This window comes from Dendronephthya gigantea, unplaced genomic scaffold (assembly GCF_004324835.1).
Source record: "Dendronephthya gigantea isolate DGI-Jeju-01 unplaced genomic scaffold, DenGig_1.0 000310F, whole genome shotgun sequence".
NCBI lineage: Eukaryota > Metazoa > Cnidaria > Anthozoa > Malacalcyonacea > Nephtheidae > Dendronephthya > Dendronephthya gigantea.
Window position 1 is genome coordinate 1 of NW_021163320.1, and position 24,301 is coordinate 24,301.

The 24,301-nt window shown below is 37.5% G+C and overlaps 5 protein-coding genes across 5 annotated transcripts in view; 3 read left to right on the plus strand and 2 right to left on the minus strand.

The window, feature by feature from the left end:
* Positions 1-177: 177 nt before the first annotated feature.
* Positions 178-10,503, plus strand: LOC114541817. Its single transcript, XM_028561631.1, has 18 exons — positions 178-343; positions 533-703; positions 1,071-1,165; positions 1,418-1,470; positions 1,637-1,776; positions 2,219-2,521; positions 2,671-2,967; positions 3,318-3,617; positions 3,872-4,177; positions 4,359-4,664; positions 5,146-5,454; positions 6,136-6,629; positions 7,112-7,206; positions 7,340-7,496; positions 7,798-7,855; positions 8,368-8,642; positions 8,790-8,979; positions 9,544-10,503. The coding sequence occupies exons 2-18, from the start codon at positions 565-567 to the stop codon at positions 10,038-10,040; spliced, it is 4,014 nt and encodes a 1,337-aa protein (XP_028417432.1). The 5' UTR covers positions 178-343; positions 533-564; the 3' UTR covers positions 10,041-10,503.
* Positions 10,504-12,282: 1,779 nt separating this feature from the next.
* Positions 12,283-13,529, minus strand: LOC114541816 (eukaryotic translation initiation factor 1-like). The gene is made up of 3 exons (XM_028561630.1): positions 13,421-13,529; positions 13,084-13,226; positions 12,283-12,605 (listed from the first exon to the last, which is right to left on the minus strand). The coding sequence occupies exons 1-3, from the start codon at positions 13,446-13,448 to the stop codon at positions 12,459-12,461; spliced, it is 318 nt and encodes a 105-aa protein (XP_028417431.1). The 5' UTR covers positions 13,449-13,529; the 3' UTR covers positions 12,283-12,458.
* A 249-nt stretch (positions 13,530-13,778) lies between these two features.
* Positions 13,779-18,190, plus strand: LOC114541806 (lupus La protein homolog B-like). The gene is made up of 14 exons (XM_028561613.1): positions 13,779-13,927; positions 14,214-14,283; positions 14,668-14,708; positions 15,084-15,143; positions 15,464-15,559; positions 15,746-15,808; positions 16,112-16,263; positions 16,702-16,764; positions 16,856-16,898; positions 17,043-17,117; positions 17,193-17,255; positions 17,462-17,579; positions 17,660-17,731; positions 18,067-18,190. The coding sequence occupies exons 1-14, from the start codon at positions 13,871-13,873 to the stop codon at positions 18,165-18,167; spliced, it is 1,074 nt and encodes a 357-aa protein (XP_028417414.1). The 5' UTR covers positions 13,779-13,870; the 3' UTR covers positions 18,168-18,190.
* A 187-nt stretch (positions 18,191-18,377) lies between these two features.
* Positions 18,378-20,881, minus strand: LOC114541810 (14 kDa phosphohistidine phosphatase-like). Its single transcript, XM_028561624.1, has 3 exons — positions 20,683-20,881; positions 19,145-19,269; positions 18,378-18,491 (listed from the first exon to the last, which is right to left on the minus strand). The coding sequence occupies exons 1-3, from the start codon at positions 20,816-20,818 to the stop codon at positions 18,396-18,398; spliced, it is 357 nt and encodes a 118-aa protein (XP_028417425.1). The 5' UTR covers positions 20,819-20,881; the 3' UTR covers positions 18,378-18,395.
* The window catches only part of LOC114541807 (dnaJ homolog subfamily C member 7-like), a 33,636-nt gene continuing 30,165 nt past the window's right edge, over positions 20,831-24,301 (plus strand). The window contains exons 1-2 of the mRNA XM_028561621.1: positions 20,831-20,874; positions 21,036-21,287. The gene's annotated coding sequence lies outside the window, so the exon portion shown is untranslated. The remainder of the gene's footprint in view (positions 20,875-21,035; positions 21,288-24,301) is intronic.

Genomic DNA, 24,301 nt, shown 5'->3' on the forward strand with positions numbered 1-24,301 from the left:
GTTATCGTTCCAATTTTTATAGAGTCCACTGCTTAAGCCTACTGAATATACTTTTCGAGGGCATTCAAAAAATGTTTTTTCAATGATTAGTGTTGGGATTAGTGTTGGGACTTACAGTATAGGGTTAAGATTAACTTTGTTAATAAATTCATATTGTTGATATTTAAAATAGTTCATGGAAACTATAGCGAGTGGTCATCTTGGACAAATTGTACCAAGGAGTGTGGAAACGGAACTCGAGTGCGAGGCAGATCATGTAACAATCCAAGTCCAGCTCATGGTGGTTCACCGTGTAAAGGACCGGGCCATGACTTAAACTACTGCAACACACATCATTGTCCTAGTAAGTGGCTTTATCCTTGCACTCAGGGGCGTGGTAACCAGGGGTCTGGGAAAGGGGTGTGACTCTCTTAACAATTCATAATGATAAAAAGTTGGTCAAATTTCTTTGTTTTCCGTCAGGAAAATATACCATCAAATTTGCAACATGTATTGGTTTATTATTGGTTTATGATGATTCCATTTCTCGTAGTTGACGGAGGCTACACTAATTGGGGTCCCTGGATGTTCTGTAACAAACCTTGTGGAACTGGTACCTCTGATCGGAAGCGTTCGTGTACCAACCCAACCCCGATGTATGGTGGAAAGAACTGCACTGGTCCTTCCTATGAGGCCAATGATTGCAACACGTTATCTTGTTCACGTAAGTCAGTGCATTATTAGATTCCATGCTGGAATGAGGTTTTCAAATACAAAGCCCTATGTCTATGAGTTTTGAAACTTGAAGCCGCAAGATTTCAGAGTCTTATGTCTACTTCTTATTTTCCTCTATTTCGCTGTCAGTGTAACTAATTTAGTTGCACGCTTCTGGCCGTAGTAAAAAAGTATACAAAAATCCGTACTTTGCATGGCCATATTTTCCATACTACTTCACATTTTGCAACCAAAATTAGCCAACCTCGTACCCACAATTTCGGTATGCTCTTTTTAGCTGTGGTGATTTCATTCCTTCTTGTATCTAGATCATAGCTTTGTCTATTAACCTCTGTGTTTTTGCTTCGCCCTTTTAGCTGCTAACATTCTGTTGGATGTGACCTTCGAAAGCGTAACGATGACTGAATATAACAGTGACGTCACCTCATTCGAAAACTCAGTGAAGGGAATGGTGAGTGTGCGCATTCAGGAACCCGGAAACGTGAAATAGGATTTCTAAAACTTACAACACTTCGTCATTATGTTGACGCACCGCGTATGGCCTGGATTTTTCATTAAATATCATGGATCCATGTCAGCCCTCGCGCGCGTCGTGTGTAAATGAGCCAAGCTCAAACCCTTCCAACTCTTCCAACTATCCAGGACAGCCTTCAATAACGTGGTTGTGGGAAAATGAATATCACTAACATTAACTCTTTTATAGATAAATTCTGTGTACGAGGCATATCCTCCAGACATCACTTTTACATCGTGCAGGTAAGGGCCACCCGCGCGGTTACTAGGGCTGAGAGGAAACTTTCAATGTGTTAACTAGGATGTGTTAACTCATCACGTGATATACGTCAAGCTGTCTGATTGGATAAAATTGTAGTATAATTCTTCCTTGCACGGATGTCCCACAATCAACTCTCGTTTATTTCAGCGCGGGAGTGGGAAATAAAGTGAATTGCAAATTGGATCTTAAATATCAGTCGCTTGCCGGTGATGAGCTGGTTGTTCTCCAAGATAAATTGCTGGATTCAGCAACGGAAACAGTTCTACACAGCATGACTTCAACAAATGGTAAGTCTCTGGACTGCTTATCAAAATTATTGCTACTGATCTATACCAAAGGCTGGTTTAGGCATCTGCTATAAATAGGTGAAGCCAATTGAGGCCATTTTGAATAATCCCAACTAAATTAAACTTGCTGTTGTTTTACACGTTGATGTTTTATTCGTTGTTGGTAGAAAGGGAAAATAGTTCCCAGTTCTTTCCGTGACCATCGGGTCACGGTAATCCGTATGATGCGTGTTCCGTCAGAGTATATACGTCATCGGCTATACCATTCCTTTACCAGTCCATATTGATAATTTTCGGTAATTCTACGGAAAAACGAGCAGCCATAATTCACCAATCCCAGTGAAAACAACTCTCGTCTGGTCATTCATGCTAACCATGTGTACCGTAGTCAAATGCTTACCAATGCAATAATGTACGATTCATTTACTTCATTATCTTATAGTGTTCTCGTCACCACTTGTTCAGCAAGCAACTCCGTTGAGTTCAACTAGCATAAGAGCAGAATGGCCAGCATTGCCAAGCTCAGCTGAAACAGCGAGCACGTCGACTCTCACTGGGTACGTATTGTTCTATAAAAAAACGGCAGCGCAAGCGTACAGGAGTATCGGTGTAGCCCCTACCGAGCTTTCGAAGACTTTGGAGGAGCTCAAGAAATTCACCGAATACCGAATGGTGATTTGCCCTTACTCTGAGAAAGGAAATGGTATCCCAAGTGCACCTGTCACAAAAACTACACTGGAAGATGGTATGGCTTCGTTTTTAATGCATAATTTCACAAACAAATTAAGTTTAAAAGAATGTATACAAATGATGCGCACTTTGCAGGTCTATTTTGTAATTAAACTCGTTCTTTCGCTGAAACTTTGTATTCTATATGCTAACATCTGTTTTCAGTTCCAAGTGTGGCACCGAAAATATTGAACATTTCGTCTCCAACATCTCAATCGTTAAATTTATCCTGGACCACAGTGAGCTCGGAATATTGGCACGGCATTCAACGAGGCTACTGCGTAAGATATAAAGCAAGAGGTGCATCAACCAGTAACACTCATAATGTCACCGACGTTGAACAACTGCAGACCATTCTTACTGGTTTGGATCATTTTACGAAGTATTATGTCTACGTGTCTGCCAAAACAACCCCCGGATGTGGAGAAGAAGCTAGTACAAGTTTTGTCACCTTGGAACATGGTATGTCGTCATACACCACTCGTCTATCCTTTTATCGTCCATTTATCCACCTACTATGTTATTATTCATCTATTTCTCCCTCTGTCTGTCTTTCATGTCTGTCTTTCATGTCTGTCTGTCTATCTGTCTGTTTGTCCGTCCGTCCGTCTGTCTTCCTATCTGTCTGTCATAGGGCGATACCATGGTTTGCCAATGATCCATTTTCATCTTTCTTAGTTGTGATGGAAGATTAATATTTTCAAATACCCTTCACAAACTTGCAATTTAATTTGTGTGTTTCGCAGTATGTAATGTGCGTTAAGTGCATGTAATGTGCGTTAAGTTATATGCAATTGGTTTATCCCAAATAGTTCCGAGTGAACCCCCACAGAATGTGAATGCATCAGCTATGACGTCCACAGTTGGTGTGCTTCTCACATGGGACGAAGTGAGACCTGACGCAAGACATGGGATCATAAAAGGATACAAGGTGTCATACGGGATTGCTGGTGAAGCGGTAAAGTGGATAAATGTGGAAGACGCTGATAGTAGAAAAGTGAATATCACCGGCCTGAAATTCCTTACTGAATATCAAGTCAAAGTTCTGGCCTATACGAGTGTTGGGAATGGCCCGGAATGCACAGCGATATCCATTACTACGGAAGAGTCAAGTGAGTAATCAATCTTCCTCTTCGTTTGTCTGTTGTGTGTCCGGCCGTCCCTTCGTCTTTCTCCTCCTTTGTTCTTGTCTGTGTGTCTCTCAGATGTTTACTATCCGTCTGTATTTTTGTCCGTCTTTCTTTTTGTTCGTCTGTTCCTCCGTCCGTCTGTCCCTTCGTCCGTCCGTATGTCCTCTGTCTTTCTGTCTGTTTAAAGAAACAGTTTTAGGTACGTATTGCCTACTAAATTATATCTTTTCTTCCAGCTCCTTCCAAAGCACCCGCTCTGGTCGAAGGTAGAAACACCAGCTCCTCAAGTATTTATCTCAAATGGAAGGCCATAGATCCCCAGTACCATCAAGGCACTCTTCTTGGATATCGTGTTTATCATCGTGCTGCAGATACGACTAGAAAACAACAAATGATTGAGTTCCCAATATCTGATCCAAATCATCTGGAGTGTCACTTGACTGGACTGTTCTGGTGGTGGTGGTATGATATATACATTGCTGGTTATACAAAGATTGGCACTGGAGTGACCTTGAACGTCGTCGTTCAGACAGACGAAGAAGGTTCGTATTTACACCATACGGGTATTTAATAATGTGGAAAACGGATAGTTATTGCATTTTTATATATGGGGCAGTATTTAGGACTGATCTCAAAATACACTGGATAAAGCGATAAAGCGTTAAATATAGAGAAAGGTGGTGCTTTTCAAAATCTATGAATCCACGGTTATTTTACTTTTAGTTCCAAGCCGTTACCCTGAGAATATTCGTGGCGTTGCCTTGACAACGACCAGCATGTCGTATGAATGGGATCCAGTCCTACCGAATTTTGCGCACGGCATTCTCATTGGTTACAAACTGACCGTCATCGAGACTAAAAATCCTGGTAATGTGATCGTGTCCAAGATTATTCCACATCCTGAAAGATCTTACTACGTCGAAGGTCTGAAGAAATTTACCAACTACACCATTTGGGTTAGCGCTTTGAACAAAAAGGGTGAAGGCCCACGATATCCCCCAGGACACATAAACTCCACTGGGGAAGACGGTAAGAATTAGCTGAAACCTTAAAACTTTATCCCAAAAATTAAAAGCTTTTCGTTTTATGCACTGCACTTAATTTTATGTAAGTTATCCGCTGACAATATGAGCCTGCACGAGTGGGAGAAATTGAGGTAATTTGGACCAGCGAGAAAACTCTCATCCCGGGAGCGAAGGCTGGTAGCGAGGTAATATCAATGACAAGTCGACCGAGTATGAATTTTCAGTTTTCGGTATTTTTTCTCATACCTTTTTTCTAAAATTTTGCTTGGAATAATGGATTATGACTGCACTTCTTTTAGTTCAGAATAACCCATGCTTAGTATAGTAGAAGGACAAAGTTTAATGTTATCCGAAGTTAAAGAAAACAGTTTTTTGACTACCAGTGACAGACCCCATAAAAATCGACCAAAGAATGACTTGCCATGCAGACAGTAGTCTCTCTGTAAGGAATCCTCTCAATAACATATGTGTATGATTTATCTCAGGTCCGGAATATCCCCCGGAAGACATCAAAATGTCAACGCTTAAACACATCACAGAGATAGAGCTGGAATGGACGAGAATCCCAGCTAAATATCATAACGGTATCTTACGTGGTTACTACGTCGAATACACCGCAACAGTTTTGGCTGGAGAGGTCATACCTTCCGATAAACGAGTTGTTCAGTCGAAGAGAGTGAGAGGAAATCGTTACTCAACGGTGCTCAAAGACCTTGACCCTGGTTCTACCTACGAGATCAGTATCTTTGGCTATACCACTAAGAATGGCTCGAAAAGCAACGCCTCAGCTGCTGGTACGTACCCTCCTTTGTGTCTGTTTCTTGGATTCGTTCTTTTAACAAGAAAATGTTTAAAATGGAAGTAAAGACCGTTCTGTGCATCGATTCTGCTCATATCTGTGTGAGGTCCTCTGATGTAAAAATTGCCGAAATTTTGCATTTTTAAAATTTTTCTCAGTATAAACTTAAGTTCATATTCATTTTGAAACGAATGCTAGATAATGTTAGATATTCAGACATTACATCGTATTTAAAAAGTATGTGAGGTTAAAAATATAAAAAAACCGTTTGTTTACTTACGGACTTGACGTCCACTTTAAAGATTTCAATGACTCAAGGTCGGTATGGACGGCTGCGGTGAGACTGAGCACCCTTCACTCAAAACTGGTTCGTAAGCATACTGAGAACAGAAGTACTACGTCTAGAGGTAGTGCACGTTCTTGTGCTCAACCTAGGTGCCCGAAAAAGTGACGAGCACACAGTGCTGGCCGCTTGGCACTCGGAACACAGCCTTAGGGTCGAAATGAAATCGTCAGACTGGATACGCCACTGTTATCGCCACAGCGATGTGGTGAGATTCTGATTGTGACTATTGATATGTGTCACTCGAACTTTTTGTATGCTAATGGTAAACTTGGTACTTGCACCAATTCTGTCTACCACAAGCCTTTCTAAACAGCACGATTTTTATTGTAGAAACATGTCGTTGTCCAAAGTACCTTCGCTCCAATTGGTGGGTTTTACCTCCTTACACAAACATGAGTAATCCCGATTCGCCCGGCGGTATTTTCTTTATGGTAGCCAAACAAGTTCTGGACGACATGTGTGGTGTTTGCGAAAACGGTCATGGTAAAACCGAGTTTTGCTACGAAGAGGGTTGCGACAAAAAACGTCGGAGAAGACGTTCATCAGGAAACAGTTACCAGAAAAACAGTTTACAATCCGTTTCAACAGATATTGGTGGAAATGCCGAAGTCAGTTTTCCCGTCCAGGGTAATAGATTTATGACGACCTATGGTGGAGTGTTTCCGTACATTTCTGTTGTGGATGCACCCGGTGCGGCGTACTTCACCGTCAAAAATGTCCCCTCAACTGCCACAGTGGTTGTCCAGGCGGCCGTGGCGTGTATGCCGTTGGTTATGTTGATGATTTTCTTCGCGTGGATCGCTGGGATTATCATTTGGATCTTGGTGAGTGCTGGAAATGTTTGAACTATTTCATCTGCCGTCCAGCTCAGATGCTCAGAGATAACAGTTAAAGTTTCTTATTTCTTTTTTCTACTTCATTTGAGATAGTAGAGACAATAGTCAAATGTGCAAAAAAGCTTTGAGAGTTTAAAGGTTGGTAGATTACTGAACAGAGGCGGTGGAACATTGCCGTGCAGGATTTGCCGAAGGGGTACTGAAAGGGGGCAGTTGTCCCCCTCCCTGGATTTTCACTGAATCTGAATCTGTTCAGCAATCTCTCAATTATACGTCAGTGGAAATTAATTGAAAATATTTAGTCCTGTTGTTTGGTGATTCCAGTGTTTTTTTTATCGATTGTGAAGTTAAAAGCGAATCTTTTCGTACGTAGACTGTCACTGTACAATTCCTTCAACGAACGCTCTATAAGCCTATGAAAATGTTATTTTGACGTGAAGTTGATCGCAGTTTTTCATCTATTTTCTTAGGAACGTAAACAAAACAACGAACATTTCCCAGAATCGTTTACGAAAGGTGTTCCAGAAGGATTTTGGTGGGCTTTTATCTCCATGACAACCGTTGGGTAAGTTAGTTTATTTCTTTACCAATTTTATTAGGTAAGTCCATTTCTTTAATCCTAATCCTTGAAAAAATTACCTTGAGGCTGGTGATATTACATCAACAGCATGTTTAGTCATCTTCATAATTTGTTTCAGATACGGTGATCGCAGTCCAGTTACTGTGCCTGGTCGTCTGTTTGCTTTGGCTTGGATTCTAATGGGTCTCGTGATTATCTCGATCGTCACGGGGGGGATTGTCACCTCGATTACGTCAGTGCTGGTTGTTCAAGAAGACAAAATCTATGGCGCACAGGTAATACAAGAAACCCTTTTTGGCGTATTTCTCTAGCTATGGCGACTGTTCATATGATCTCGCATAACCTGGAGTGACATCTCACCGGTCTACTTTTGGTATATTGAAAGAAGTGACGGTTAATGATTTTTGGGAAGTTGTTTCGAAGTTGTCAGTAATTCTAACTAGTTTTGTACGACTGAATTCTGAAAAGAGAAATTCTTTTCAAGAAGAGCAATCTAGCTGAAATTCAACAGTATTTTTCGGATAATTTTTTCAATGTGTACATATAATGCAATCTTATATTTCAACTTTCTTTTAGGTCGGGGCTATTGTTAATTCTGCTGAATACTCAAAGGCAGTTAGACAGAATGCAGATGGTAAGGCGTTCTCGTTTAAAGATAAAGACTAGGATTAGAATAGGATTCGTGTTAAAAGTTTGCCAGATACTATGGCTGTATGCACACGAGCGTCGTTTTCCAGCGTTTTCAAAATCTAGTTTAACGTTTTGACGCCCTGTCCGCACGATTCAAGGGAAATATGTTAGTTTGAACTTCTATTGCCAATTAACGCAGTTTGAACCAGTTTTTGCGTGAGAACGAAAATGAAAACGCTCGAAAACGTTACCGCGTGTGCACGTAGTCTATATAGACTTGCCCCGTAGCCATAAAAAGTGTGATTTTATTTTTCCTTAGGGGACACTTTCCCTTTCACCTCCTTCCCTCATGTCTGAAGGCCCTGTTCATAGATATCCTGACGTGTGACCGCGATAATTTAGTAATGATAAAACAATGATATTCTCAGAGATTACCCATGCATTCTATTGCATCAACCACGTTGACAAGCCCACGGAAATTTGCCTCATTGCGTTTCCACTTTGAAAATTTTTCAGTTGTTCCTTACAACAATATGGAGGATTTGATCAACGCAATGCACAACAAGAAGGTGTCAGGAGCTTTACTTGACATGTACGCTGCGGCAACTAAGAAAAGTATGTTCGAAGGAGGAGATATCCAGTTGAATCGCCTGATAGAATATCCAACTGGTTACGGTTTTGTCCTGTCTGGAAACATGGCCAAAGCCGCGCCATTATTCCGCCAAGCTCTGGCTGCGCAAAAGACCAAGATCTCGTTGATTGTCGAAGAAAATACAGATTCCATATCTCTTGTAAGTCTCAACAATTACGCTTTAAGAACTTCTTTTGTTTCTGTATAAGAATAGACGGGAAAATATTTGTACATTAATGTTTGTTTTCAAGATAACGTCTATGAATATATTTCGATGCTTGAATTTGCCGAATATTTTTTACAACAGGATAGAAACGAGGCTGATGAAGCCAAAGAGAAATCGTCTGGTTTATTCGATCCCTCCGCAGAAGCGTTTCAAGAGTCATTCAAAGTGACCATCAGTTTGTTGGCTGTGGCAATTATCCTCGGCCTGATTTGGCATTTTGGAAGGTACAAGAAAAAGGAGAAAGAAAAGCAAAGTAAAAAAGAGAAACTGGGTGAGTTTTTTGTATCGTAGAATTGTGATGAATGTTCGCATGCTATAATTCCTAGTTCCAATCCACAAAACATGTTGTGTTTACCCATTTAGGAATTTATGTGAATGAAGTCCGATTAATTTCCCATCTGAAATGACCTAAAAATGTTTCTGCAAATTTTGTACGAAAACATGCCCTTTGCCTGTCGCATGCATCAATAGCCCCGTTTACACTACACTCAATTTATTGGCACGGCACGGCTAAAATGGGTACCCGTACCCATTTCATCTGTACTCGGCCTTTGTTTTGGTAGCCTGAACACTGATAAAATTGGGTACGGGTGCCCATTTTAGCCGTGCCGTGCTGATAAATTCAGTGTAGTGCATGTAAACGGGGCTAATGTTTATGTCATCATTAGGAATTCGGTTTGAATTGCAGAAGTGCAATGTTCACTCAACAACTATTCTTTGTTTGTTCTCCCAACAACTACTATTCTTCTAATAACGAATATCTTATTGTATAAAACATTCCGTTTTAAACGGAGTGCAATAAAATAATGCCAAGATCTCGTCTCTACCTTCGCAGAAGAGAGTATTCCTTCTTTCCGAGTCGCAGAATACCTCAGAACGGAGGGTCGCGAGTCACTGGAGGATTTCGCCAAATCCTTAGAACAGCAGATTTCGGCTCTGAGAGATAAACAAATTCGTGAGCGTAAGAGCACGTGGCTTTACAAAGCCGAGAGAGCCAGACTCCATCGAACTGGATCGCCAATATCTTTCGACCTTCGGAGATCGAGGACACGGGTCAATCCGAAAGTGAATACGGCTTTCGACAAAGATGAGTCGGGCGCATCGCCCCGTCAGTCTTCTATTTCATCCTTTAATGATTTCCGAAAGAAGAAATCTGGTCAGGTCGTTCCTTTTGTGGAGGAACGTTCTCCATCACAAAGTCATCTAAGTCTTACCTCTTTAAAAGAGGAAGATGATGTCCAGTCTAGTCAGGTATTTCCAATGCAAGACCGTTCCTCGTCGAGGAGTCATCATAGTCAGACCTCGTTAATACAGGAAGACGATGCTATGTAGTCGTAGAACTTGTATCTGCTTGTTTACTACTGTGGTTGCACTGATGTTTAAGATCGCCACTGAATAGCTAAGGTGCACTTCGAAATCCAGTGAACTGATTCTGCCGTGTGGGTGGTTTTTTAAAACTATTGACTATGATGACCTCGGAGGTGGAGTTAGCCAACTTAGCCCTATAAAATGTTTTCCAAATTACCGAGTATCAATCAAAAGTTGTCAGAAATGCTTTTATTTCTTTCAAAATTTTAAAAAGCCGAGATGAAAACTTGCATTACTTCGAAATCCAAGATGGCGGACAACTCGTTGTCAAAATTTTTAGATTTTTTCAACGTTCTTTATTAATAAAATGCGACAGTACTTTCTAGTTGCAATTGTCTTTTATTAATATTTAAATTACCACATAACATTATTAATTGTAAATAAGATGTAGGTGACGAATCGATTTTAATACTCAGTTAAATGAGTTAATATACGTTATTTAATTCTCTTCTAATAATAAATCATTATATAACTGACAGGGATTGTTATATATTGCTTATCGAGATCCCGTTGTACTAAAGCAAGGTTTGAACTCGCACAGGCTAATGGAGTAATGCCAAATTTAAAAAAGTGTAATAACGACCTTGCAAATGATTCCAAATAAGTTAATGTCTTTAAATTTATTAACGAAAACAGTGGGAATTACTTTCATTTATATTTTTTTCTCCTGTCTCACCACAGGGTGGTTTCGATTATATTCAACAAAATAACTACAGTTTTGTTCTATTTTTGGCTAAAACTCGTTTAAATTTTCAGCTAAAGTCTACCGCATTATTATATAAGCTCATTTTTCGCATAATGATTTCCCGGTAGTTCATAATAGATTTCCGGATACAGCGAAAGTTTTATGATTGAGCCGGTTCCGGCTGTGGTTTCACTTTCAAAATGAACTGATGCACCGTCTTATCTATTTGCCACCATACTCAATGTCAGAAAATCAATTAACTGTTCTAGTCCGCTTACTTGTTCGGGCAAATACACGCTGATAGGTTGCCCTGTACTCAAATGACTTTCGTAAGCTTCGAGCCACAATCTCCCCTTCATGAAAACTTCGTACATCGTATCTTGTGCGTTCCAGTGCAAAGGATAAAAATGACATATAGATATGCAACCATCTTCAGCGCCCAACGTGTGAAATTCTGAGCTGTTTTCTGGCAGAGGATCACCGTTTTTCTGCCGTAAATTTCTCGGCGACACGATTGTCAATCTTGGGCACGAATTCGGGTAATCTTGAGGAAGGTTGATGCGCAATGTGTAAGATTTGTTGTTGTTTGTCTCAAGTCTCACCTCGACTTTCGTCGATTCCCTCGGAGATATCCATGTTACTCTGTTCGGGAAATATTTATCCAATAGGCCACGTTCAATACCAAGACGTTGGATTTGTGCTGGAGACCTCGAAGTAAACATCTTTGAACCAGTGACGCGAACTGAAAGGCACTTTCGCTTATACAGACTACCTACTGCCTTTCCCGGAATAAATCTAATGTTTCCCGGAATAAAAAATAATGCTAATGTTTCCTGGTATTAGTGACTACTCTTTTTGTTATCAGGAATAATTCATAATTTATCATCATACTTTTTGTTTACACGTTTTGAAAAGATAGTGCAAACTCCGTAGAGAATTCTAAAAAACCTAGATACTTCTAGGAAATGAGGTGTAAATTATTTACATGAAGAATGGATCGGTGGCAGTCCAATTTAAATTATATTAGACAACAAAATCTTGAAATTTTTTATTGTGATTGGTTAAATCTCGAACTACGGAAATAGAGACACACTGGGAGTCTGGGACACTGATCAGAATATACACTGATCACTGATCTAAATATACACTGCACTTGGTATAGCACTTAGATACTTAATTAAAAAGATGTAGTACATCACTCTACACCCAGGCTCTTTCAAGGTGACTGTGTATTTTAATGACTAAGGGCTTTTATTTATATAGTATTTTTTCTGTCCAGGGGAATGAAAGTTTGTTCATTCTGGTTTCACCTTTCGTAAGTATAGATGCTATAACTCCAGTACTATCAGATCAGTGAGCTGGAACTGTGGCTTCACATGCTTGTCTGTAACACAACTTGTGTCTGATACGGCAATATAACTTATATAAGTGGGAGGGGAGGCTGGTATTTGCAAAACTTTTTGTCTACAATATATGAATAGAAACAGATAGAGTCCTGACTTTCAAAGATTGATCTGTTTCAAAACTCAAGCATACCCATTTTTTATTGATTTTAATTTGGAGTACTCAAGCCGAATACAAAACTGCCATTATATATAAATTCTTTACAGGACATCGCAGCCATAAAGCTAGACTTTTTTATTCACATATATTAAGAAAAAAAAGTTCTGAAGAAAATAAAGTTGGCTGTTCTTTGTTTAAAATCCATGCACCTTGACTTGGTTCTTTGTTGCAAGATCGATTTCAATTAGGAAATCATGAATGCTCTGTCTCTGGTCACCTTGTAGTTGGATAACCTCACCATGTTCAGGGTGGTCTACCACTGTTCCATTGCACGAGAAGTTCTAAAAGCATATCATGATTCAAATCAGTACGTAAAAATACATTATATACAAAATGAAAGAAAAGTTCATGTGAAATTTCAAAGAGTAATTTCCATTTTATATTCTAATGTTAACTTAGGGTCTGGTGATATTGTGATATGATAGAAAATCATCTTTTTATTTGGTTCCTACTGAAAAGTTGTTGGTAATGATCAATGCCTAAAGGTTGGTTCATAAAATTAGTGAGGTAAACTAGAAAGTAGAAAAACCATCAGAGGACTTTGATGAAAACCGGTACCAACATTTCGTCAACCTGTAGTATGCTGTAGTCAGTGTAGTGTATACTATTAATGGTGAGGGCAACTTTTAGGTACATCACTGACTGAGTAAATTTATGGTAAATACAATCTAGTAGACAAGATCTTGCTATATTTGACTGATCTAATAGAAACCAACCGTTCAAGGCTTTCATAATATAACCACCAACTAATCTACATACCTTTTTAAAATACTTCACAAGTCGTTTCTTGTCGTATTTTTCTGAGATTCCTTGAACAGTGGTTAGCGTTTTTCGGCCATTTCTTTGTTGAATTCGGATATGAATGAGACCCTCCTGCTCAGATTTGTCGACGGCAAATGGATCTGAAATGAACGGTATACAATTCGGAAATTAAATCTGAATAGTACTAACTAAAATACAAGAGGTTTTGAGTACCGACAGTGTTATAAACATTAAAAAATATAGAGTATTCAGAAACACTAAAACACAATCATCTTTCGAAAACGAAAAACTTACGGATGTATTTTTACTAGAGAAAGAAAAAACATATAATTACCGGCTGAATTGAAGTTTTGAACCGACATACGAAGACAGCAAAAAGAGGAAAAAATAGAGTAAAAACTTCGCCAAAAGAGGTCGGTGTGTAAAACGTATCGTTATTACGAGTGGGAAGAAATTATTTATAACGTCAAGGATAGGGATGGATGATAATGGATACAGAGATGGATTATTTTATTGGATGTATATGGGTATATGTTAATATATTGGGACAAATCATTGCTATTTAGGAACGTTATTGTCAGGTATTATTGGGGGCATGATATGGATGACTATGGATAATTCTGTAGCTATTGTTACAATTTTATATTGGAATTTTACAGGTTCTTACATGAAGTAACTGTAAATTGTCAATTTTCCACGAGGTTTGGTTCAAATTTGAAACATAAAAGTGAAAATACTCGATTTTAAAAAGTTTTTTGCAGGATAACGGCCGCTCGAGGTGAAAATGAGTAGTCCTGAGAAGAGTGCTTCGTTTGAAAAGAAAATAGCCAAACAAATTGAGGTATAATGCCAGTATGCATACAGCAAAATGAGCACACTTGCATAGGCTGCACGTGACAAATAAATAATATTGTGATTTGTAACTTTATTACATACAATAAAAAAATTACGATGTATGTAATTTATGAATTATTTTACCCTTGAAACTGTCATTAAAACTTAAACTTAGTTCCTCACTGAGTTCCTTTTCTTGTGCAAAAACAGGATTATGAACAATTCAGAACAATTTCCTCAGTTCCACCCCCCTGAAATCAAATGTCTGATATGATCAATGCTTCTTTCCCTAGTATTACTTTGGAGATAAAAATCTACCCAAGGATAAGTTCCTCCTTCAAAAGTTGGAAGAAGATAATGGTTGTATCCTATTATACAGTCAAGTTAGCTAACTTAGCTTGCTGTAAAGTATTTTTAGATTACTCTATTAATTGTTAGCACACTAACATAACAGGTTTTGAAGATTAATTTAGGCAAGCTATCTTTGGAGTTTGTTACTTTACTGAAAATGACACGTACCATAGTCAAAATGTGTGCAGGAAGCATTAGAGAGCTTAATTCAGATCCTGCAAGATAGCTTGATGACACTACCAACCAGAAGTTAAATTACTCCTATATTGCCAACTGTGCATGTGTTTGTTTCAGAATTGACAACTTGTCTCCATGCAAAGCCAAAATTTTATTCACGATTTGCGGCAGAAGTCTTGATAGTACTGTTCTTTTGTCCTTAACTCATCGAATTTTTAGGGGTAACCATGGATTGTCTTATGACATTTGCCCGCTTGAAGGTAATTGATTTACTAATATCAGTCGTTACCTTTGTGCCATATTTTTTATCTATGGCAGTATTTATTATTATTTAGTAAAATTGCCAAGTTTGGCTGTGAAATATTGTAAAGTGTGGAAAATATAGCTAAGCAAAGTTGGTAATTTTGTATACTTTTTACTTTTTTTACTACGGTCGAAAGTGTGTAACTAATTTAGTTACATGCTTTCGGGCCTTCGGCCATAGTAAAAAAGTATACAAAAGTGCTAATTTCGCACAATACTAATTTCAGTATGCTCTTTTTGGATTTGTTGATTTATTTCCTTCTTGTTATCTAGATTATAAGTTGGTCTATTATGCAACGGGTCGATTAGTGAAAGTAATTTTTTCTGTTTAGACTATGGTTTATGATTTGATTGGACATGCTTTACGTACACATGGGACTGGTCTGATGGAGGTGGGTTAATAAAACATAATATCAGACACTTGCACCACAATGGTTTTAGGATGATTCTATGGTCACACACATGACGCTTCTATTCTATTTTGTTATACCGGTACACAATATATGAAGCCTAAAAAACAGCAGTGTTACGGGTGATTCTCTGGTCACACACGTGACATTGCTGTTTCTCCAGGCTTCATATTTTGCATGTAACAAAATAGAATAGCATTGTCACGTGTGTGACTAGAGAGTCACCCTTACGTGTGTCACCAGAAGATCATTAATCTAAACGAAATGCCAATGGTATTCATTCATTTCCAAATACATTTTAGATAAACGAAGAAAACACCAAGATGCGTAGAGTAAAACCAATGCCAGAAATTAACATGGAATATAACTTAGCATCACGAAACAAGTCAATCTACTGTGTAAGTAGATTATAACAACTGTTGTCCTTAAATCATCGTCATTGTATGTTGCATGAAAATATTGTTGAGTATTTGTTTATTATTTGCAGCATTGCAAAATATTTAGTTGTATGATTAAACTTGCATGATCTAACTTTGCCTACAATATGACAATGAACCTGTAAAATATATTTCTTTTACTTGTAGAAAGGTTTTCCAGAATCTACAACCTTAGATGAACTCGAAGAATTCTTTGAATCTAAAGGAAAGGTTTGATTTTTTGTGTATTAAACAAGCTGCAATACTTAAAATCATAAAGACCTGAGTCATTTTGACCAGCCATATTTATTGATAATGATTTAGTTAACTAGATACTTTGACTGGAGATATCTTGACTGTTATTTTAAGCCCTCAGCACCCTACCAACTGGGATAATGTACAGTTATTATAGTGATCTAATTATTATGTAAAAGTGGAGAATAAGTATTAGAGTAATTTATCCTATCACTTCAGCATTTTCCCCCTTAATTCTATTAATCTGTATTGCTTCATATATTTACTTGCCTTGTTTAGTGTGTAAATATTGTCATGAGACGGACCTATGATGAGAAGAAAAACTTCAAAGGTTCAGTTTTTGTTGAATTCGAAACCAAGGATGAAGCAGTTGCATTTGTTGCAAGCAAGGATCTGAAATTCAAAGACAATGAGCTCACATACATGAGCAAGTAAGTTATCTGATAATGGTCATGATGGTACCAGTATTAGTGATGATTTTAGCAATGGTATGGGTGATATGTGATGATCATTGGTAATGGCAAGATGTTGTTTATGATGATGGCAATGATGATATTGGTGATGATGTTCGAAATTATTTGTGATATTAGGTTGGAAATTATAATAGTGGTGATGACAATGGCAATGAGGAAATTGGTGATGATGTTAACAATGATAATTATTCTTGATAATGACCATTATGATATGTATTAGTGATGATGTTGGCAATGATGGTGCCAGCTAAGATGTTGGTAATGAAAATTTAGAACTCAGGCCCCGAAAAGTCTTTTTAAAGTTGGAATGTACGTGTGCAGCACAACCCTGTAGATTAGATAGCATTGTGTATATATTTTAGTTTTCTAAAATGAAATTATTATGTGATTATATAGAGAAGACTACTTCAAAGGCAAAAGAGCAGAAAGTAAAAATGGCGAACATGGAGCAACGCCAACGTAAATATTACTTTGTCGTAAAAGATTTTTCTTACAATGTGCATACATACATTTAAAAATTCACAATATGAGTAATTTTATTGCTGTTTAGAAAGGACCACAATAAAAGCACAGATAAAGAAGATACTCAAAAGGTAATGATGCATTTTACTCCAGATTTTTTCATGTATAATAGTCATGGAATATCCTATAAGGGTCACTCTATGCTAATTAATTAACATTTTATACAGCCAATTACTCCAATGGATTAATGGATGAATTCTGCTTCTTGCCAATAGGATGAAGAATGCCCAAAAGGTCGTGTGATTCATTTTGCAGGAGCAGGGGATCAGACAACCCGAGAGGATATCAAAGTACAATATACAAAATGTTGCCTTATTAAAACTATAATGTTTAGGTTTTAACATTGCATATGTTTTTCCAACCAGGAAACTTTCTCCCTGGAAACTTACAAAGTGAGATGGGTTGATTTCAGCATTGGTGATAAAGAGGTAGGTTTTAATACCATGAAATTTTGTGTATAATGGTTTTGGCAAAGATGAATAGCACTTGATTTTAGACCACCAATTTTTTATTAATGAAGACTATTCTCTCTTTTCTCTTCCATTATTGACGACACTTTTAGCAACATTTTCATAGAGTTTGCATAGTTTGCAATGTCCTTCAAATAACAATTCAATGTTAATCATATTTTCAGGGGTTCATTCGCTATGAGAATGATGGTGATGCCGAAAAGGCATTGAAGGCTGTACTGGAGAAAAATGAAAATAAAGTAAACTTACGTGGTGTAGAAACAACTCTACGTGTGATTGAAGGTACTTGTGGACACTTACTAATTAAAGCTTTAATTGTTATTTTGCCATTAAAACTAAATATATTATATAAATTAAAACAGGAGATGAAGAGAAGGGTTACTGGAAGAAGTCGAAAGAGGAGTTTGACAAACATCGTCAGAGAAATAAGAGAGGTTTGTACGTAATAAGTAATATTATATTCTCCGGTATGATATATATACTATTAGTGCTGTATGTTTCAATAATGAGGTGATTTTAAGGGTGCATAGATACAGTATGTAGGCATACTTTTTGCATATGCACAGAACTATACTCTCTTCTGCCAAGAAATACAAAAATTTAGTTGTTTAGATAGTATAAAGTACTTCAGTTGGCATAGTGGTCATCTGACATGGGTTATTTTTGTTCAAAACATGGACTAGTGCTAGGACTAATCTCTTTGGTGACTATTACTAATCCCTTTTGTTTTACAAAAAGTTCTTTAAAAGTGTTTTGTTCTGTATAACAGGAGGAAAGAGACAACAACACTGGAAACATGGCAAACGAGGTAGACATGATGGCCATTCAAATGATGAACCACCTGTAAAACAAGCTAAGCCAGACACCTAAGTATACCTAACAGTACTATTTATACAAAGTACCACTGTATGACTAAAATGTCCACAGTATTTTGAGCACTGAGTCTGTCGTTTGGTAGAATTTGTCAAGTGTTGTTCATGTTGTGTTTTACAGCAATATGAAATAATGCAACTTGTTGTGAATATGATTCTACACAATTTGAAATAATTATTTCATATTTTGTAACAAGATATACTATATATAAATGTTGCTTTACAACTAGTATCCTTCATTGGAAAATGTTATAGATTTATATGATGGGAAAAACTTCTTAAGTATTCCTGTTGTAATTGAATGATCAGCTTGTCCAAAACCCTAAAGAAGTGGGAATAAGAGAATAATGCAAGGGTTAGCCAGACTGGGATAAAAGTGAAGGTAGTCTAGGGTAGGTTTATACTATATAAGCTGTGGCCCATTTGTTGAAATCTGATGAGCAATGATGAAAGATTTCATAAGCTACTTGTGCAAAACTGTAATCCTACTCTATTGCCACAAATTTGGCAACACAGATTTGACATTGCTTTCATTTTTAATGAAATAGGTACTTTGAAATACTTTAGTCCTTTTAAAGTTGAGAGAAAGGTTATATATCCCTGTTTAGTACTGCTGTACTCTTGTATTTCAATCATTGTATTTGCATCAATGAAACGACTCTTGGTGCCTGGTTGAAACTGACGGAGACAAATGATCTTATAAAACAAGACACAAGTAAAACTGTTTTCTGCTCAATTGTGACAATAGTTGGAAACTAGTTTTATTAGCAGGCTGGTGAATTGCAGTGGACAATGTTTCTGTCAGTCTTTGCAATGATGAATAATTATGATATGTATGAAACTGAAGTGAAGGTACATATGTACATAGGTAAACTTGTTTATACAATTTTGTTTTCAATAATGTTACTTCCAAAAGTTTCTGAAGTAGTTTTCTTAGTGTACTGCTATTAGGTTTTTTTTTCATGATCTACTCACCATTGAATAACCATATACAAATAATTTTTCAGATTCACTGCTGTGTTCAATACGGCCACCGCCAACACACTCAGAATGTAAGCTAAGTCTTTTCAACTCTGGTAATATTTCATCATAAATATCAGCTAAACAATATAAATACACCTTAAAAATTTTGAAGAATATACACACACACCATATACCATGGCTCAACAGAGTGTGTCATTGTCAACAGTACTGTGGTGCCTTCAACTTGCAACATGCCCTGATTTTTTTGCAATAATAATGATGTACGCCTATTGATGCAACATGTGTGGGTGAATATAAACTTTAAAGGATCCTCCTAACATTGAGAAAAGATCATCATTGCCTGCCATTATTCTTGGCTTGTGAATAACATGATATTTCAGTTTTCAGCTAATAAGCATCCTGAACTGCCTGTGGTAGGTCAATTGAATAAAAATTAGGGCATTTTATGCCAAGTGGTTCTACTGTAAGTACTGTTTATTCCTTTGCAGTTACACGTACATAGAGCAGAATTTTTCTGAAGGAGAGGTCTGTGTGACTATAAAGTATATAAATGTTTTTCTTGTTAACCATTCCCCTATGAACAAATTTCTCACCCATAAAATCTGTTCACATGATGCAATTTTGTTGGATTAAATTCACTTCAGGGGTGAGGTAGTTCACTTTTAACAATAGTGACCGAATTAGTCAATCAGAGTCCAGAATTTCTGGGTTAACTGTGCAAAATGTAGTTAAGAGTTTATACAACTGGCCCCTGATTGATGTTTTATAGTCTGTTAACTTGCAATGTACATGGTCAGCAAATCAACTTAAGCCAATGCAGTACTTCTTTAATCCATAACACACTCCATCTCATATGTCAGAAGTGAATCCACTTAATTGGATCCAACAAAATTGGATCTTGTGAACAGACCTAAAATAGGACATTTGCCACTGAAAATCCAGATAAGATTATTGTCTTTGAAGGTTGACACTACATCGCCCTCTCCCTCCCCCCATGCACAGAATACCTAACAGGGGCCGGTTGTATCAAGCCCGTTTAGCTTAAACGGTGGATAAGTCAAAATTAAATAACACTCTTACAACTCTGTTGAATGAGTCAACTTGAATATTATGCACTGAATATGTAGTTGTAAACAGTATCTTTGTATTATGGCTAAAAACATTTTGTTTGCTTGTTGAATAAAACGATAGACTTGATTTCTATTTTGAACTTATCCACCGTTTAAGCTAAACGGGCTTGATACAACCGGCCCCAGAAGTAGAACTCTATACTATTTTTTCGTAAGTGTGATTCGTCATGATTCGTCACTTAGCAAGTGCATTTTTTTGAGGTAGTCACCCCCCTGCCAATGTCTAAAATCAACGCATATTTACTACTGGCAGGGGGGTGACAGCCTCAAAAAAATGCACTTGCTAAGTGACGAATCATGACGAATCACACTTACGAAAAAAGTACAGGAGTTCCATTTCTGTTAGGTATTCTGTGCCCCATGTGTACGGCGCTGTATCCCCCTCATAGTTACACGTACCATGGTATGCTGCCCTTCTGTATCCCCGAACAATATATTTCTCGTTATTGCCATCTTTTAGCTTCACTAGAATGTATTTAAATCGACCACCGCTCTCTATATCAACCTCTTCGACTTGATCGAGTTTTGCAGACATCTTGTAAACAAATTGGTGTACAATAAACACGTGAAAACAAGATCATAACTAAAATGGTAAACAAAAAACAAAACCATAAAAAAGCCAAAAAAAGCCTAGTCCCAGACTCCGTCCGGCCCAAAACGCGGGCAAATTCAAAATTTTAAATAATTACCCAACATGGTCGTTATAACTTGAGTGGAGTTTTTCACTGGAGTTTTTACTTAACTTCGTTTAGACTTCGATGAAATTGTGGATGAATTGCACAAATAAACATGAGCAAAATGTTTGTTCTATGTTTCTCGCAACGCTTCTATTGTTGTGACCGAAAATATGTCTTTCAAAATGACAGACAAGGGTGGTCAATTCAAACAAATTTGTCGTGGTTCCACTTTGCAGGAATAAAGTTACGACAAATATTCAAGGAAAGGTTGATGGAGTCTAGTATTGCAATCTTCAGCAGTCTTCACTGGATATTTATCAATTGCAGGTAAATGTTGGTAAATGTTTCAAGTAAGTAAGAAGATTTACAGTAAGAAGATTTAATAGTGTCAAAAATTAAACATCTTTCTTTTACAGAACACTATTAAGAGAATAAGGTCCCTGATCATGTAAGTTTGAATTTAATTTTAAACTAATCGGCAAATTTGCTCATAGGCAGCCTAACAAACAATGTTAATTTGTAAGGTTATGTCATTGTATCAGTGTATTAATCACAGTATCAGTGGTAAGTCTTGAAATTCTACACCAAATATAACTTTTCAAAAGCTTTAATTTGACACACAGCCCAATGTCTGGCCTCAAGTATTTCATCTCAAAACTCAGGAAAACTATCTTGGCTTCAAGCTAACATAGGGATTTAAAAATGCTGGAAGTGCAACCAGGTTTGGACATAATGAAGTTTTTAAAGTTTTTTAAAGTTTAAGTTTGAGTATCAAATATTTACAACCAGAGAATGTCTGAAAAAAACTTCATGGGGATAATATTTGTACAAAATCTTTTTATCAAGTTATATTGTAAAAGAAATATAAACCATTTTTTCCTGGGTTTCTATACAGTTTTAGTATACACCTGACTATTGTCTATTACAAATCCTACATTCTGATTGGCTACTCAACCATCGTCTATTCGTGATAGTGCACGTTTGGGAAAAATTCGCTCGCGCGACCGTATAAAATTGAATTAATTAAATTGTTTTTCGGTGAAATTTTGCGGTGTATCGATTATTTCCTCGAAATTAATATATCTAAGTACAGGGTGTATACTAAAACAATTAGACAACTCGTCTTCGTTGCCTATGAGCGGATAGTCAACTCAGGCTTCGCCTTCGTTGACTATTCGCTCATAGACAACTCGGACTCGTTGTCTAATTGTTAATTAGTATACACCAAACTATTGTCTATTGCAAATCCTACATTCTGATTGGCTACTCAACCATTGTCTATTTGTGATGGTGAAGGTTTGGAAAAAAATTCGCTCGCGCGACCGTATAAAATTGAAGTAATTAAATTGTTTTTCAGTGTAACTGCGGTGTATCGATTATTTTCTCGAAATTAATATATCCAGGTACAGGGTGTGTACTAAAACAATTAGACAACTCGCCTTCGTTGTCTATGAGCGAATAGTCAACTCAGGCTTCGCCTTCGGACTTGTTGTCTAATTGTTAAATAGAAACACTTGTGGGAGTTTGGGAGAACTCGAAATAACGTGGAAAAACATGCCCCACTGAAAATGAAAATGTTTTCTATTTCCTAAAATTCGATTCAATTACAAATTCTCATTACATCGCTACGCTTGTCAATAACGTTCCAGTTGTATAGAGTTCACTGTGTTCACTATTTCAAGGTGTCTGATTGGTGCAAATTTGTGCTCCTCGTCCTTTAAATTTCAAACGCAGCGAAACGTAAATAAAGTAAGAGACTAAAAGTTCGTGAAAATAACTCACCTACGCTCGTTTCTTTTGCAGCTACAGGTGCTTTGGTCTTCTAATTGTAAAAACGAAGAAAGTTCACAAAAATAACAGTAAGTGATATGTATGCAGTATACCAGGCAATGTAGTTCGAATGTCCGATAATCGCAGTGTACGTCGGCCAATTTTAGAATGCCATGGTGTTCGCAACCGAGGGACCGGTGTCAAGCGAATTTATGACCATTGCGAAATACATGACCACGCGTGACGAGTCACGAATTTCGCGGCTTACTCGAGCGAAAAACATGACGATTGCGAAATCTATGATTTCGGCGGCCGAGTGCGACTCAGTTGGTTTTGGCTAATTTTGATCAAAATTTTAGTAAGTTTCGGTAGTTAATCGAGAATAAGTATAAAGCAAAGATTTACTAGTACAGATAAAACATCATTGAAGGCTATTTAAATCGCTAAAATACTATAGATTATCGAATTTGAAAAAGTATAAACGGCATGTTTTATACGATATTAACCCAGTCCAAGGTTCACAAATTTCTTGTCAAGAACTTGACTTTGACTTGTCAAGTTCTAGCAAGACCTTACACAAGATCCTGCCAAGATCTCTCTAAGACCTTATTAAATCATGCAAGATTTGTCAAGATCGATCGATTGAACCATGATCATGCAGAATACTGGAAGGCTTATCTAACCACTTCTTTACCAAATTGACTCTAGTACCCCACCACTCTGGTACTCGTCTACTTGTATATAATTACCCAATCAGTACCAGAATGGTATTTATTTCATGATATGGGTACTGCATATTCTGCCAGGCGCTTTGGGCGCTTCGTTCTCCCGTCGCGTCCTCCCCAAGCACCCCTGCGCGCTCGCACATCTCAGCCACAGATCTCTATATTACGCTGAATGCAGCCTTTATGTTTTCCAATAAAGCGCCTGGGTACGAGGCTGATCACCCCTCATATTCGGCAGCAATCACTGATCTGAAATAAGACTGGATACGATAAGGCATCTATAGCAGGGTTTCAGTCATGTGACAAATTTAGCACTTGGTGGTCAACTCCAGATGGAAAATATTTATCAAATCAAGTAAAATATTCATTGTAGATTTTGACCTAATGTTGAGTAGATGTTATGTGCAATTTAACGCAATTTGCTCACTTCCACAACGCATAATTCGGCAATATTTGTGAAGTTGACCACCAAGTGTTTCGTTATGTATTAATCTTGAGTGAAACCCACCTATAGAAGGCAAAAGTGAAGCCGGAAGTGATCGGCCGCCACCCGATTCAAAGGCCCCACTTTCGTATCATTTAATATAGATTTCTATTACAGAACCGGAGTTTTTTGCCTTGTCCACGTTTCTGCCCGGGCCAATTTTACAATCACAAACATAGAAGCATACGAGAAGAAATTTGAGCAAAAAATTTGGAATATTTTGGCTTCATAACGCCGCGAAAACGGATTTTACAACTTCGCGTCTTGGACATCGTTTTATATCAACACCACTCAAAGCGAGCTCGATTTGATATTTTGATACAAAATCAACTTAAAATATAGAATTTCTGTTCTTGGACAAA

What these genes read in the sequence shown, in the direction of transcription:
- LOC114541810 (XM_028561624.1), bottom strand. Translation starts at nt 20,818, where the DNA reads ATGTCTGCAAAACTCGATCAAGTCGAAGAGGTTGATATAGAGAGCGGT. An exon ending in CAGAAGGGCAGCATACCATG is followed by an intron (nt 19,270 to 20,682) that starts GTACGTGTAACT and finishes TATATTGTTTAG; the next exon opens with CTGATATTTATGATGAAATA. An exon ending in TTGTATATGGTTATTCAATG is followed by an intron (nt 18,492 to 19,144) that starts GTGAGTAGATCA and finishes CCACTTCTTTAG; the next exon opens with GGTTTTGGACAAGCTGATCA.
- LOC114541816 (XM_028561630.1), bottom strand. Translation starts at nt 13,448, where the DNA reads ATGTCGGTTCAAAACTTCAATTCAGCCG. An exon ending in TCAAAACTTCAATTCAGCCG is followed by an intron (nt 13,227 to 13,420) that starts GTAATTATATGT and finishes CGTTCATTTCAG; the next exon opens with ATCCATTTGCCGTCGACAAA. An exon ending in TTGTGAAGTATTTTAAAAAG is followed by an intron (nt 12,606 to 13,083) that starts GTATGTAGATTA and finishes ATATGCTTTTAG; the next exon opens with AACTTCTCGTGCAATGGAAC.
- LOC114541806 (XM_028561613.1), top strand. Translation starts at nt 13,871, where the DNA reads ATGAGTAGTCCTGAGAAGAGTGCTTCGTTTGAAAAGAAAATAGCCAAA. An exon ending in AACTCTACGTGTGATTGAAG is followed by an intron (nt 17,580 to 17,659) that starts GTACTTGTGGAC and finishes AAATTAAAACAG; the next exon opens with GAGATGAAGAGAAGGGTTAC. An exon ending in TCGTCAGAGAAATAAGAGAG is followed by an intron (nt 17,732 to 18,066) that starts GTTTGTACGTAA and finishes TCTGTATAACAG; the next exon opens with GAGGAAAGAGACAACAACAC.
- LOC114541817 (XM_028561631.1), top strand. Translation starts at nt 565, where the DNA reads ATGTTCTGTAACAAACCTTGTGGAACTGGTACCTCTGATCGGAAGCGT. An exon ending in AAAAACTACACTGGAAGATG is followed by an intron (nt 2,522 to 2,670) that starts GTATGGCTTCGT and finishes ATCTGTTTTCAG; the next exon opens with TTCCAAGTGTGGCACCGAAA. An exon ending in AGTTAGACAGAATGCAGATG is followed by an intron (nt 7,856 to 8,367) that starts GTAAGGCGTTCT and finishes AAAATTTTTCAG; the next exon opens with TTGTTCCTTACAACAATATG.